Source organism: Manis pentadactyla, chromosome 8 (genome assembly GCF_030020395.1).
Source record: "Manis pentadactyla isolate mManPen7 chromosome 8, mManPen7.hap1, whole genome shotgun sequence".
NCBI classification, from domain to species: Eukaryota; Metazoa; Chordata; class Mammalia; order Pholidota; family Manidae; genus Manis; species Manis pentadactyla.
The window spans coordinates 85,575,663-85,592,768 of NC_080026.1; the positions used below are offsets into that span (position 1 = coordinate 85,575,663).

The 17,106-nt window shown below is 34.5% G+C and overlaps 1 protein-coding gene across 2 annotated transcripts in view; it reads left to right on the top strand.

Annotated features, from left to right (window-relative positions):
• Window positions 1-17,106, top strand: part of REEP3 (receptor accessory protein 3) — a 100,056-nt gene that overhangs the window by 41,218 nt on the left and 41,732 nt on the right. For both annotated transcript variants that reach the window (XM_036895103.2, XM_057505907.1), the window contains exon 2: window positions 7,336-7,408. In XM_036895103.2, coding sequence (XP_036750998.2) covers window positions 7,336-7,408 — 73 coding nt within the window. The remainder of the gene's footprint in view (window positions 1-7,335; window positions 7,409-17,106) is intronic.

The following is a 17,106-nucleotide window of genomic DNA, read 5'->3' on the forward strand; positions in this document are numbered from 1 at the left end:
ATGTGTGGCTAAGTTAGGGAACCACAGGTGGTTCCCAGTCACATGCTAGGTAAATTAAAAATGTTTTTCTTGATTCTCTGACACCTTAGAGCTGATTTTGTGCTTAATTGCAGTGACTACTACATTTTAACTATTTATACTCTGTTGTTTTTCAACCCATTTAAAAGAACACATTTTGCTGAAAGTATATGTTAAAACATGAAGCAAAATAACAACTAGAAAATGTAGCAAAGTAGAAAATCAAGATCTGATAAATACAAACATAAATATGCCAATTTTAAGGCCAACCATAGTTAACACAGTTGAACAACAGATTTTGCCTCTGAGCTTCCTGCAATCAGTGGAAGAAAAGGAATAATGTAATTTTTATCAGACAGAAGGAAGGGCATTATTTTCTCAAAGCTAGAAATTGCATTGTATTGAATTCTAAAGTAAATCTCACACATGAAATTTCATATATAGGGATACTAATATAATATTGTTATATTGACCTTAACACTGCTCCTCTAGTATTTATAGCAATGGGTTTTATATGGCAGTTTCTTAGAATATATTTCAAGAAAAAAACAAGAATGTAATATTAAATAGCAACTCAGCAAAAGTTACTTTTCCCCAAAAGAGATAGGTATAGTAGTTTAGGAAGATAATCTGGTGGTCAACCTTGATTCAGATTTGTGTGATACCACCTAAAGGATAAAGATTTAGATAAGGGTTCTGAGACCAGGATCAGCAGAAGGGAATAAGTGAATGACTGGAAATCTGTCTTGGTCACAAGAATGGGGAGCAGCAGAGAAACCTCTATGTTTGCCATCCTTATGCCAAACTATCTTATGTAAATTTCACTGGTCTCTGACAGTCTCCAGTGTAAACTGGATTACAGACAAGTGGGGTTTATACTCTTTGATAAGACTTCAGGTATTGTCTCTACTTTAATCGTGACTAACATCCTAACAGCCTGGAAAATCTTTTATCATTCTGTTTTTTGATCCTGTAGTTTGTTTTGTTTATTTAATATTACTATGCTTATTTAGTTACTCTCTAGTCTCATTGAGTTGTTTCTTGTCTCTTAATGTAATAGAACACCAAAATTACATTGTTTTGGTTTGGGAGCATGATTCTGAAAACTGGAATAGAACTGGCCAAGTACTTCCTATATGAGCATAGTCATATTACATATGAGCATTACATAGCTTATTATCAGCAGTAAACTATTTGTTACATTTACTTTTAATGAACTACAATTCTTTCATATTACAAAAAATTTACAATCTAAATACAATTTTAGGGGAGATTAAAATAGTTAGGAAACTAAATGTTAGTATCATGAACTAATATTTTGGGATTTTTAAAAAAGATTTATACATTGCCTGTGATTGTTCTAATCTGTATCTTACTATCTTAGAAACATAGTTCATCTGTTCAAAAATGCCTACTGACTCTACTTAATCTGGCCAATTTTCTAATCCTGTTTTTAGAAACAGCCCCTTAAAAGGGTGTTTTCATATACATTCCTTATAAGATATAAACTGATGTTACTCTGCTAAAGAGCAGTTTAGCAGTATATATTAGAGACCTCAAAATTTCAGATCCTTTGACCTAGTTATTCTACTTCTAGGGTATTGGAAATAAACAGTGATTTTAAGTGTGGATTTTGGAGTTTGCCTAGCTTTTAATCCAGCCAATAAACTTGCAAGCTATATGACACTGGATTGCTTTTTTAACTTCTGTAAACCTCAGTTTTTGTGCCTGTAAAATAGGTATGAAAATAATACCTACCTTGATGTTTTTATGTAAATTAAATGAATATATGGAAAGTGTGTAACATCCTGGCTAGTACAAAATGTTGATAATTGTTAATAGTAATCACAGAAAGATTGTTCATATTGTAAAAATAGTAGACATAATAGGTAATGATTTGAATGATTTTCATCCATATGAGGGAATATTATACTTTGTAGTTGTTAAATGACATTCTTAAAGAATAATAAAAATATAAGAAAATGCCCTAATGTAACATTTAGTGAAAAGGCAGAATAATCTACATGCAATTATGTTTAAATTGTGTTCTAATTGTTATAGGATTTCTAAAATACTGTCTTGAAAATGAATTGATCATGTTTTAAAATGTTTTTAAAAGATATTTTAGAAAAAACTGGAAAAGGTAATAGCAAAATGTTAAAAATGGATCAATGTTAAATTCTTAAAACTAGGTGATAGGTATAAGGTATTTATTATATTAATACTGTTTTATTTCTGTATATTTTCATTTTTCATAATACATTATTAGAATGACAATAAGAAAAACAGATAAAAGAAATGTAAATCCTTGGAACTAACTAGTGCTTTGTAACTTGTTTGAATGTAAATTAACTAATTTTTGTTCTTAAGTTTATTGATGCCTTTTAAGAGTTTTTGAACATTTCAGAGAATGATTATCAGGCTTGTGAAACTTTAATAAAAGTTGTATATAAATTTGTGGAATAACAATTAATAAAAAAGAAAGATGCTTCATTCAGTAATGAAATTACTAGTGATTTGTATTGTTTTTATACTTTTTACATCTTCCAAAAATTTTATAGTAAGCTGTGTTTAGGATGTTAATCAGAATAAATGATTTTATGAAATGATGCCGACTTTTAAGTATTTTCTATATGTGAAAAATGATACAACGATCATCTCCACTATTACATTCCTATACATTTCAATTCTTTTTTTAAACAGTACATATTTTTTTAAACATAGCCAGTGTTCATACAAGCAACTTTACCTAGGAAGTTAGTGGGAAGGAAGGGTGTCATGAGGGTTTTGGCAGAGCTCTCCCTCTTCAGGCAGAAATAAGATTAAGGAAATGAGTAACTATTTCTTCCTGCTCTGTATAATATTCAATTTGTACATGAATTTTATTTGTAGCAAATACTCCCTTTATATACTCTCAGTTTATCTTGTAGGTGGCTTTTTAAAATAAACTTTGATTTTATCCACTGTGTTCATGCTTTGGCTTCATGCCTGACCTCCCAGGTGGCAAACATCTAAAGTAGGACCCAATATTAAAGAAAATAAACCAAGAAAAGAAAATGAGAAAATATTACAGATGTTAGTAATGAATTACTCAGTAATATTCACATTGGAGCAGTAACAAATTAGAATTATAATAGTTGTGGTCCTTAAAAATGTCCCAGTATTCAGTAATACATTTAATTTTACCCATGTTCCAAATGAAATACATTCTTGTTCTCTTATAAAGAGTTAGGTGTTAGGGATATTGCATTTATTCACTTGACTGATTCTGTTCAATACAAAGGTTAAAAAGTAAAGGCAAAGCACCTGTATGCATATTATCAACTGGCACCAAGTCTTTATTATGTGTAAGAAAATTAACTTGTTTTGGAAGTCAATTACATACATTAAAAAAATATGTCTAAGAATCTAAAATAGAATATGCTAAGGCAAAATGATTAACCCTGACAAATTCTAATTTTAAAAATAAAACTAATCTAGAATTCTATGGAGGAAAGTTGGATCTTGAAGAAAAAAGTAAATTTGGTGCCAGAAAAAATATGGAAGAAGAGGAAAGATAAGGAGGAAGGGAGGCTTTGCAGGCAATAGCATATACTCCAGGATTAACTAGAAATTCAAGAGGCATATTGAGGAAACTACCTTGGAACAGAGGGGTCATATATAAGGCAGTGGTTTTCAAATTATGTTCTAATGAGCCCCCATAAGGGCTGTGCGCAAGACGGTGAGGAGGCCAGCTATTGAAGTCTTGAAGCAAGGTGATGCAGGTGGCATCAAGAGGACTGATTGGACAGAGGAGTCAGAGGCATGCGCTAGGAAACTATTCAGTAAGTCAGATGAGTTGGCATAAGCCGAAATATATCATTGGCCACAGGTTTGAAAATAAAATATGAGGATGGATTCATGGATTCTCCGCAAGAAAAACCAACAGGACTGGGTTACAGATTGGATGGATGTTGTAGCCAGGGAAGGAGAAGTCAAAGATCCATCCAGTGATAGAAATGAAGAATCTAATGCTGAATTTAAATCCAGTGGTACTAAATTGTATTGGAATATAAAAGATAATATGTTGATTGCTTCCAAATTCTAAAGTGAAATACAATGTAGATTGAAATTACTAACTTGATTATATAAACTGTAACTCTGATGGCTAACTGTGGGATTGTACCTGTGTCAGCAGTGAGGATGAACACAAAATAGACTTGGGAGTTGTACTCTTGTTCACACCTCAGTTCTTAAGGTTAGTTGCTTTCTTATAAATCACTAAGCGGGATAGCCTCGGTGCCTTGGGTTGGGGCCCCTGTGTTAAATTGGAAAGCCCCAGATTCTGTGGCACAGCTAAAATTTTCCATATCCAGAGTCTGGGGATTGGCTTCGAGTGAACTAACATTCTCAGGATAATATTGTTAGGTAAGGCAGAGATTGGTAATGATGTGGCTTCCAATTGATGAAAATAAAATCCTCAGCAGGAGACTTGCTATTCTCCTGACCTAGTGACATCAGCCTAAACCCAGTGTTCAGCTTTGCAAGGGATAAGAAAGAGATTTACTGCCCCCCCCCGCAGTTAAACTATAAATGAACTAAAAAATAAAGAGACGTAGATATTTACTTGCTCTCAATGTGAGAAAGTTTAATATAAGTGCAAACACTTATTTAAAATAAAATTTCTTAAATATACAAACACATGTGCTGAATTGTATTCTCCTCCCCTGCCAATTTCATACATTGAAGTGTTAACTTCTACTACCCCTCAGAATGTGACTGTATTTGGGGATAAGATCTTTAAAGAGGGAATTAAGTTAAAATGGGGTCTTTAGTATGCACCCAAGTCCAATACAACTGGTGTTATTATAACAAGAGATTGGGACACACATTCAGACCACGGGATAGCCATATGAGTTCACAGTGGGATTTCTGCAGTTGAAGGATAGAGGCCTCAGAAGAAACCAAACCTGCCAGCACCTTGATCTTGAACTAATAGCCTCCAGAACCATGAGAAAATAAATGTGTTGTTTAAGCCATCCAGTCTGGTATTTTGTTATGGAAGCCCAGCAAGCATAAAATGTGTTAAACAGGCTTCAAACATAATCTAAAAATAATAATAACCTAGAAAAATACTAGTTGACATAAAAAATAGACAGAGAAGGGCCTAGAATCTATAACACTCCAGTAACAATGAGCATACCTAGCACTCAAATCTTGGTCTTAAATGCCATCCTCCAGTGAAAGGAACTGAGGCTCCTTGGAGAAGTGGATGATTCTAGGAATGAGACAGGTAGTATACACAGTGAGCCTAGTATATCATGTAGTGCCCCAAAGTAACCAATTGCTCAAAAAGTCTCACAATTACAGAGGCATGTCAAAGGGACACAGGAGCTAACTGTAAGACCTCCCAATGTTCAAAGCTTTGAGCAAAAATAGAGTATTGGATTAGAACCCAAACTGCAAAATAAAACATATTGATGTAAATAAGCCATTGAATAAATGGGGTGAATAGACAAATCTCCCATGCAGAAAAATTCCAAATAACTTATGTAGATACTTCATCCTCAAGGAGGTGTGAAGCATAACGTTACTCAAGTGTGGCCTGTGCATAGTGACTTCCTTCCAAAGAGTGCAGTGTAGAGCAGTGGTGGGGAGGATAATCTTACAGTGGTAAATCTAACACTGTTTCAGCCTGGTGACCAAGATTAACATCAACAGTGATAAGCTGTACAGTATATGTTGATGTTATATATCCTTGATATAATATGGCGATGGTACTTCACCCCTGTGGTTTTCCTCCCAAAACTCATACTTAAGTCTAATCAGCAGAACATCAGACAAATTCCAGTGAAGGAGACTCCTACAATATATACTTGACCAGTACTTCTCAAAACTGTCAAGGTTATTGCCCAAGGAAAATCAGAAATTGTTGTGACCAAGAGGAGCTAAAGAGACAAGACAACTAAATATAATGTGTTACTCTGGATAGGATCCTGGGACAGAAAGAGATTGCTAGGGAAAAGTTAAAAGAAATGTGAATGGAGTATGGACTTTATCTAATCACTGTTGGCACTGTAACAAATACACCATACTAATTCAAGATAATAATAGGGGAAATGTAGGGTATATAGGAACTATCTATACTATCTTCTGGACTTTTCTGTAAAGCTAAAACTATTCTTAAGTGTTCCTTTCAAAAATAGACCACCAAAAGAAGTAGACAAATGGGATGTCAAAAATGCACATTAGACATCTATGAGATTATTAGTTTTCTATTTAGCTGGCAGACTTTTTTTATTAAATGATAATACCCAGGATTTCCAACATCAAGGAATGGAAAGTAGAACTACCTCTCTGGAGGGTATTTTAGTAATAGGTAAATGTGTTACTTTTTGAAGCAACATCAGAACCAGGAGGTGAATATCAACGTTCACAGAAATGTTGGTTACAGTGCTGTGTGCAACAGCAAAAATCTGGAAACTAACCAAAAGCCTATGAATATTGTTTAAATAAACATGGGAACCTCAGTATGGAATATAGTGAAGACACTAATACTGTAGAATAGTATCTGAGGGCAAAAAATTCCATGTTTTACATGAAAATGACAGTTGGAAACCATGTATACCGTGCCACATCATTTCTGTCTGTCCTTGCATTATATATGTGTTCTTGTGTGTGTGTATGTGTCTCTTGGTTCTAGGATTTGGTGAAATAATCTTAACAAATGGCATTCAATTAAGTTCTGTTAGTGATTTCATTATTTTATAACTACCTAAGGAGTGTTAGTTTAACACATATCATAAATATAATCAAGTATGGTTTCACAGCACTGTCATAATTAGAAGCCAGTCCTTCTCAAAATAATGAGGAACCACTTTTTCATTATCACAAGTTTGTGTGTATATATATGTTATGTTTATGTTTTAGGTATACTGTACATGGATAAAAAGTAGGATTTGCATGCAATAAAATGTTGCCTGTGGTTATCTCTGACTGGTAGGGTAAAGACAATTTTTTGGCAATTTTCTACATTTTCTAAATGTCCAAGTAACCACAAAATAGTTTTTGTGAGAAGTTTTTTAATTGCAATTTTTAAAAAAACTTTTTTCCCCTTGAACTGTATGATAGAATACTGAAATCATCTTTTTATTAAAAAAAGTATTTTTACTTTGCTTTTCTGAGTGGATTCATTTATACACACATTTGCATTCATACAAATTTATTTATACCATCGTGTTTTCCATGTACCTTCTACTTTTCTATTAGGTGAAATTTTCATGAGTTGTTAAAAGTATTGTTGTGTTTGATTAGTTCTCTCATACTTTTTATTTTTAGGTTGGTGTTTGGAATGCTTTACCCTGCATATTATTCATACAAAGCTGTGAAAACAAAAAACGTAAAGGAATATGTAAGTATAATTTTATGAGTTATTTATTCTACTTTAATTAATACTGCAAATTTTAAAGACTAGAAAAACTAATTTGAGAAACAGCTGGCATAATATTTTGGGCTAAATGTAATAAAAAAATACTAATTTTGTTACTTCACATTTATAACTAATTCTGAATAGAATTCCAAAGTGGAATTTGAAAAATGTTCAGTCAGTTGGCATTTAAATAAGTCTGTGATTAGATATAAAGAGACTGGTAGTCACCATGGGGGAATGAGAAGGAGGTGGGAAGTGGAATAGGTGAAGGGGATAGAGAGGCACACAAAAAAATTATGATATAAACTAGTCATGGGAATGAAAATACAGCATAGAGAATATAGTCAATAATATTGTAATATCTTTCTGTGTTGACAGTAGCTACTTGGAGTGAGCATTTAATAATGTGGATAACTGTTGAATCACTATGTTGTACACCTGAAACCAATATTGTATATCAACTATACTCAATGAATAATCTATTACAAATAAATGATTCCCAAATGGAGTAATTGATCTCTTATTTAGTCTGTATTTTCCAGTATGAGAGGATGGGGGATTATCTGTTTTTTAGCCTTGTATATTTATAGGTATACTGAGAATCTCTCTCTCTGGCCCTAAACCTTTTCCTTCTTTCATGTTTTGTCACTTTCTAATTGATTTAAATATGCAGATACCTCATCACTATTGACAATGGCAGTCTTTTTTTCTTCTCAAGTCAGACCGTTAGTAATGATCTCTTCAGTCCTAAGTGTTTCTTCTCTTTCAGTTTCCTCTTCCTCATTTTTTTTAACTTCCATTAATTGTTTTTATTTTTTCACTCATTTCTGTAATTTTCCTGATTCCCAACTTTATTCATACTGCTTAATAGTAAATGGCCTTCCCCACATGTATTTCCTGGCACAGTATACTATTTGTGAAAGAGTGAATTTTCAGAGAGAGCAAGAGCATAGCTTTTTAGTTAATCAACAGGCTTATGCAGCCAGCACTGAGAATACTGCACATCAATAACTTTTTTTTTAATTGAGGTGATATTCACGTACATATAATTAACCATTGCGTACTGAACAATTCAATGGCATTTAGTACATTCAGAATATTGTGCAAATACTACTTCTATATAGTTCCAAAATATTTTCATCACTCCAAAATAAACAACATACCCATTAAGCAGTTACTCCCCATGCTCCCCTTCTCTCAGGCCCTGGCAACGGCCAATTCTGTTTGTATGGATTTACCTATTCTGGATATTTCATATAAATGGAATTATAGTATGTGACCTTTTATGTCTGGCATCTTTCACTTAGAAAAATGTTTAAAATTCATCCACATTGTAGCATGTATCAGTATTTCATTCCTTTTGGTAGCTAAATGATATTCCATTGTACACTTACACATTTTGTTCCTCCATTCATCCACTAATGGATCTCTGGCTTGTTTCTGTCTTTTGGCTATTATAAATAATAGTACTGTTACGAACACTCAAGTACAAGGATTTGAGAACCTGTTTTCATTTCTTTTGGGTATATAGCTATGGTTCTTTGTAGGGATCTTGGATGGTAAGCTTATCATCCAACTCAAGTGATCAGAGATTACATGAAGATTCTCTATTCTGTTTGTTCAGGTTTTTTGTCCCCAGGGGTGGTGGGTTCTGAAACCTTTAACTCAGCCATTCTGCTGCCTTGTTACAGTCATTTTGTTCTCTTTTACATAAAACTTTTAAAGTGTAATACATGCATCAGATAGAATGGTGGACTATATCTAGCAGAGGTAAAGGAATTAGTTGAGCTCTGAAATTTTTCTGTCCTTTTATGTTATATATATTTTGCACACACACACCTACACACCCATTGGATCTTGGATTGGAGAAATAGTCTTAAGAGATGAAACCACATTAAGTCCTAGCACTTTAAAGTAGCTTTATGAATGGCTTGAAATGATATGTTTTAATATATACTGTAAAAAATTCTTCAAGTATTGCTGTATAGTACTAACATGTTTGTTCTGAGAAACTGAACATTTTTTCTTCTTTTAACAGTACTTCTCAATATACCTGTGGTAAAGGACCAATTTTGGGTTGGTTTGTTTTTAATTGCAATAAATCATACGCCAATAATCTCATAAAATAAAAAACTTATCAGTAGAAAAATGAAATAAAAACCCAAAAACGTAAATACAACCCCAACTTTATTACCAGATTCAGTAGATGTGAAATTGTCAATTTTTATGTTTAAACAAAACAGTAACACTTCACAGACTTTCACTAGTCCATAGACAACACTTCGCCCAACTGTGTAGTATTTTAATTGGGATTCTCTTTTGGAAGATAAAAATAAGAGTTGTTTTTCACTTCCAAACATCATGAAAACATGAGTTGGCAAGGACTTGATAAATGTATTGGCCCATACATTCCTCCTTATTTCAAATGGTTATGACACTTATTATACGAGATCTTTTTTCTGAATCTGATTAATGCTACAGTTCAAGTACAGGATGATAACTTTCTCAACCTTTGGCCCATTTCACCTATAAAGATTGGAAGCCCAGGATATTCAGTAACTGATAATACCAGTGTTTGTGCTTCTGGTATTCTGTCTTCCCTCCCAGATCTTCATGATTTTTGGGGGGGAAAAAGTTAAGTACAAATTGAAAATGAAGTTTAGATGAGAAACTCTAATTATCTGAAGATATTATAAGAGAACACACAACTACCATCCCCTAAAATATAGTAATAAATATAAAGGTATAATAAATTAGAGTAAAATAGGCCTGCCATTATGTAGATTAGTGCTAAAAGAGCAGAAAAGATGGTGTCATTTAGGGATTGGCCTAAGAACCATTGTAAAAATATTAGTCCATTTCTTGCTATGCATTAATTTAACTTTGTTAATGTTAAATTTTAAAGACTTAAAAACATAGGTTTGTGTATTTTATTTCCTTAATACGACATTCCAGTTTTTATTACTGGACTATATATAAACTAGGAATTAACCCTGAAATTTTAATTCTGCTTCATAAATTAAAGATAATTTAACCTATGAAAGGGAATCCATTAACATTCTTATTCAAATTGATATAAGAACTATAAAACTTGATATATATTGATACACATATATGTACTTACCCATGTATATGTGCATATTTAGGTATATTCTTCACATATGCCTTGCACGGTTGTTTTTAGAGAATAACTTAACAAAGTAGTAAATATATGTATATAGTTTTGCTGTAGTACTGTGACTTTGAAAAAAGTTTTCTTAACCAGCCTTTTAGGAATATCAGAATAATGAGTAATTGAAGAGAAGTTAGGGAAGTAGAAAGGCAGGTAGCAGGAGTTGGTTTGGTAATTACATGGTAATCAACTCTACTTCGCAAATAGCATGAGAGCTAAAAATAATAGTCAGGCAAGGAAATAAGGCCGGACATCTGCCTGTATAAGGAAATATGGTAGAACTCTAAATACCTCCTGGGGACCATGTTGTCTACCATCAAAGCTGCTACAGAAAGTCTAAGCTGAAATAACATTAGAATACTGACATCTCACATTTATGTGATTTCCTACCAATTTTGAAATACCTTTATATTTTATTGTTTCCAATCACTGCAGTAACAAGTTACCACACAGTTATTAACTTAAACCAACACAAACTTATTCTCTTACCATCCCAGAGTCAGAAATCTGAGATGGATCCAAAGGGCTGCATTCCTTCTGGAGACTCTAGGCGAAAATCTGTTTCCTCACCTCTCCTAGTCTCTACAGGCTGCCGCCATTCCTTAGTATATAGCTCTATTCCTTCATCTTCAAAGCTAGAAATGTTGAGCTGAGATATTCTCACACCATCGTCTCTCTGGTTCTCCGTCTGCCTCCCTCTTCCTCTTATAAGGACTCTGTGATGACATTGGGCCCACCTGAGTAAACCAGGATTCCCTCCCCATCTCAAAGTCAGCTGATTAGCAACCTGAATTCCATCTGCAACCTGGTTTCTCCTTTACCATGTCACCGAATATATTCAGAGACTCCAGGAGTTAGGAAAGGGACATCTTTAGAGGAGGAGAACCTTATTCTGCATACCACAATATCTCACTGGTCCTCACTACAACACTATAAAGTAGGTGGGGAAAATATTTCAATATTACAGTCTCAGAGAAGTGAATTAACTTCCTCAGGGTCACATGGATAATTAAGATAGGAATGATACCAGATTGGATATTTTCTACTCCTAATACTTTTTCTTTCTCATCTACCATGCTACTTTTAGAAAAGGAGATAAGAAATCGTAGCTTCATGAAAAAGTTGAAACAGCTTTCACAAACAGCTAGTGAATATGCTTCCCATTAATTCAAGGTAGACCTTCAAGGACTACAGTTACATAATGATTCAGAAGATATCCCCCAGGAAGGACAGTGAGGCAGCTTAGCCAGTACTAGAGCAGGACCTATAAGCATCTAAATCAACTGATCAAAATGGCTGAAGATGAAATTAGAAGTTTTTCAAAGTCATGTAAAGTCTTAGCAGTTTTTTAGGTATTTTCATGCTAAATTTACTAGTGACAACATTTTTGATGATTTTCTTGCTGAGTCTCATTTTAGGATGACCTAAACATCATCATCCAGTTTAACCTCTGATTATAACAATTTTGTCAGAACTCTGTTTTCATGAAGTTTTCCTGTATAGTGATCCCATCCAAATTTGCTCTTTTGCCTCTGGTATTTTCTTAGTAAAATTAAACTTCTTCAAATTTCCCTGTTATATTTTTAATAGCATTTTATACTACCTGATAATACTTAATTTGTATATGTGTTTCTCTTCCCCACCAGAGTAAGCTGTGGAGTTTTGTTAATTTATTAATTGTTACATTCCTGTATCTGGAATAGTATGTGGTATGTAGTAGGTGTTCTTCAACGTCTTTTATCTAATGAGTGAATGAAGAGTGTATACATTCTTAAGTTGGTTGATCTAGTTTCTCAGCTTTGATTCTGCTGGGTTGAAGTGTATACTGTCCAGTTCTGACTTATCCAAAGCCCAGTTTCTTTGTAGTATTTGATTATTACCTAAATTCCACTGATACCTACTTCAAAATAGTTTTCAGAAGGGAAACATTTTGATTAATTTACTTCTTCCCACCCTAACTACCACCATTCTCCTTAAGCCTGCAAATAATAGATTGCACCTGATAAAACAGATGTGGTGCTCAAATCCAAACAAATGGAAAGTGCTGTGTATTTTGGCAACAGTCCTTTCTTCCTTTGCCTATTTTTAAAACAGAGCTTTCCTAGGATATAATTTCCTGTATAGTGTGACTGAGATGGCCTACTTAAAGTCTTTCAGCCTTGCAGTAAGTGAAATGTAAACTTACTGAAGAATTAGGTTTTGCAAATTTTTTCAGGCTTATACCACCTCATGACTACTTCTGAGTTGCATGTAATTGCTGTTGCTTTTCTAGGAAACCATGTTCTCATTCTAAGAATGTTGGAGAAAGTGGCAATGAAAAGATTGGCTGACAGCACTTAAAAATCAAAACCAGCATTTGGTCCGAAATTTACTGTGAGCAAGAACAAAGAAGAGGGAAACTGTGGGAGATTACCCTTTTAAAGGCCTAGAAATGGCCCTCTAAAACCCTGTTGACTTTGAAAGTGACCTAATTTTTTACTGAATATTTGATAATATTAAAATGAAAAAATATACCACATACTTGTTGTACAGTTCTTGTCAACTGGTAAAATCTGAAGCTGTCTACTGCTTTTAGGGTGGAGGAGAAGGGGGAAAAATTACTGAGGAACTTTATTGTCAAGAAGTGTTCCCCAGGCAAGGCTTCTTTTCATATTTTGCATTAAAAAATACTCATTTGATTGAAGGGTTTTAATTTGGGAAGTATAAAGTTTAACCCACTAAGGTGGGATTTTTTGAAAATAAGTTTTGTCAAGCCACCTACTTACCTATTTTCTATTCTGATCTTTTAATTTAGTTTTTATTTTACCAAAGCTGTATTTTTTATAAATTTATAAATAAGTACAAGCAATCTTCTAAGGCTTATTATGAAACAGTTCCCCACCCTCCCCATCCTATTTCTAACACTTTAGAGACAACTACTCTCAAATTTTTATCAGAATCCTTTTTTATTTCCATATCTAAATAACATGCTTATATTGCTATTTTTTAATTTTTCAGATGGATATCATCAGTTGATATCCTTCTACTAGAGATGATTAATAGTAGTTACCCAATGTCACTGTACATATACATATTTCACCATCCCTATAGCCTCCGAGTCATTATAGTGTAATTTGGGTTGGATCAGTGTCTTGCCTGAGGGTTTCAGCCCCAGGCAAGTTCACTCTGGATTTGGTGAGACTGAGAAATGACAACAGAATGTTCTTGGGGTAAAAGGGTTTATATCCAGCTTTATTCTCACGGTGGTAGGTTAAGCACTAGAATCACATCTGCACCCAACAGGCTGCAGGTCTGTAATCCTCCTTGTCTCTGTCTCCACCCAGAGCACTGGGCAGAGCTCTCTATATAGTGACTCAGTCAGTAATAGCTCATTGCCTATGGGTATGGAAGCAGTAGCCTAGCAGGTTGATTTCATCATCAGGTCATTCAAGGTCAGGTGAGGACCCTGGCCATAGGAACTTCTAGTTTCCCCACAGCCAGTTATTCAATATTTGCATTATTTAGGTAAAGTTAGAAACAAGCAATAGTATATAAAGAACACAGCATCTAGAACTAGGCTGCCTGGGTTACCATCCCAGCCCTATCCATTACTAGCTTTATCTTTGAACAAGTTATTTGACCTGTGCCTCAATTTCCTTATCTGTAAAATGAGAACAATAGAACTTACCTCCTCAGGTGGTTGTGAGGGCATAATGGATATAAAGCATTTAAATCTGTATCTGATATATAACAGTACTTGTTATATGATATTTTTCATTATGTAAACTCGGTTTGCAACTGATCTCTATAGTATCCTAGCATTACCATTCCTTTCCTGAACAAGTTTGTTTCCCTGGTGTTATCATTATCTTGTGTTTGTTTTCTTTTTGCTTTTTTCACATATTTGTATTTTCTGTTCGTATTACAAATTTAGACCCAAAATCTGCCACAGTTATGTGAATTTCTTCTTAAGGCATTCTCATCCATTAGATACTCTGGACTGGCTCTTGTTTTACATCCTCAGATTTCTTAATCTCCTGTCTTCTCCTTTCTCATTTCACTTCATTTCAATTAAATGCATCTTTCTGAGAAGGTTATATGAGAGGTAAATGTTTTGAGATGCTAGTTGGAAATTTCTTTTAGAATTTTGAAGGCATTTCTCCTTTGTATTTTAGCTTCTTGAGTTGCTATGGAGAAGTCTGAAGCCATTCTGATTCTTACCTGCTGTGGGATCTTTTCTTTGTCCCCGTTGTTTGAAAATTGCATGATGATGTACCTTCCTGTCATTTTAAACTTTCATGATGATATGCCTTGATATGAGTGAGTCAATTGTGCTAAGCCCTTAGGAGTCCCTTTTAATCTGGGAATCCTTTATTCTTCAGCTGTGGGAAGTTTGGTTAGATTATTTCTTTAAAGGTTTTCTCCACTCCATTTTCACTATTTATTCTATATGGCATTCCTTTTATTCAGGTATAAAGTCACTTGTACTAGTTCTCAAATTTTCTGATCATTTTTCTTCTCTTCCCCATCTCTTTTTCTTTTTACCTATTTTATGAGGAGTTTCTCGATTTTATCTTCTAACCCTTCAGTGAATCTTTTAATTTATTCTCCCCTTGTGCTTAATTTCTAAGAGCTCTTTATATTCTCTGAATGTTCCTTTTTCTATAGTATACTATTCTTATTTTGCTTAAAATATCTTCCCTTTTGTCTGAGGATAATTGACAATTTTTAGACATGTTCTTTTTTCTACATAGTTCCTCTTTACTTTGAATTTTGTTTTTCTGTTTGTTTTTAGCCTCTCTTTTTCCTGTATTTACTCAGTGCTGGGTGATCATTGGTTCATGGCTCACATTTGAATATTGTAATGAAAAGCTGATTGGAAGCCCTTTACCTGCTAAGAGGCTTGCTTCACTGTAGGGTGATCTGACTAGGCAATTGTATTAATTCCTAGGGCTGCCAGAAGGAAATACCCCAAAATGAGTGGCTTAAAACAACAGAAATTTTCTGTCTCAAATTTCTGGAGGCTTGAAGTATATAGACAAGATGTCGACAGGGCCATAACCCCTCTGAAGCCTGTTGAGGAGAATCCTTTCTTGCCTATTTCAAGCTTCCAGTGGTGGCCAGCAGTCCTTGGTGGTCCTACCTTTCAGCTGGAATACTTTAGTTTCTGCCTCTCGTCATATGGTATTCGCTGTGTCTCTGAGTCTCTTCTCTCTTCTTTTAAGAATACCAGTCACCTGTCGTACCCCAGTTTGATCTCATCTTAACTGATTCCACCTGCAGTGACCCCATTTCCAAATGAAGTCCCATTTTGAAGTACAGGAGTTAGACCTTTGTATTAGTCTGCTCAGGTTACCATAGCAAAATACCGCACACTGAGTAGCTTAAACAATGCTGATTTATTTCCTCACAGTTCTGTAGGCTGGGAGTCCAGGGTTCAGGTGCACTCAGGGTTGGTTTTGGGCAGGGCTTCCTCCTGGCTTATAGACGGCCACCTTCTCACACAGCTTTTTCTCCGTGCATGTGTGGAAAGAGATCTCCGGTATCTTTTCCTCTTCTTCTTACAAGGAAACTTCTTCTTATAAGGACATAGCAGTTCTATCAAATTACAGCTCCCTTATGACCTCATTTAATTTCCTTAGAGGCCACATCTCCAATACAGTCACCTTGGGTTTAGAGCTTCAACATATGAATTCTGGGAATCAAAATTCAGTCTATAACAGACCTCAACCTATCCTTCTGGGGAACAAAATTCAACCCATAACAATCATTTCCTTGAAAAATTATCAATGTCTCTGTCTTTAGGTATTTTTCTCTTGTGCCAGTCAGATTCTTCAGCAGAGACTCTTCTGTTCTGAAAGGTACTTGGTTGCTAGCTTTCTCATGGGAGAATAAAGGTAGGGGCTCAGTACTCAATTTATGAATTTTACTTAATTCCTATGAACCCTACTGTTAAGTGTGCCAGAGGTTTGCAAATCCATAGTCCCTCTGATTCACCCTTCCCAGAGAATGAGCTTGGGTTATGCTGAAGGTAAGGGGAGCACCCCAGCCTCCTAAAGTGGAAGGGTCTGGGGGCCCACCTTCTCCTAAGCAGACTTACAGCCATTCTTCCTATCTTTTGTATTTTGGGCCAAGAATTGTGCCACCAATTCTTGAGCCTTTTGGGAGTCTCAGTGTAAAGTTGGATTGTTTCTCAGTTTTTCTCACTGTCAGTTTAATATTCAGTTTTTTCAGGTCTCTTAAGTCAGTTACTACTCACCCATTTCTTTCCTAGCTCTAAAATATTTGATGCTATCTTCTGTTCTTTATTCTTCTAGATGTATATCTCTTAAAAAAAATCATCTTTACTGTTTTAATGAGATTTGTTGGGGAGGGATATTGTATATATTCGGTCTACCATCTTTACCCAGATTTTCAAACTGACTTTGTGAATGGAATACTTGTTGAATTATACTGTAATGTCAAATAAGATGTATATTGTCATCAACATTGGTCTTGATAAGTTTAAAGTAGTAATACGTACCACTTT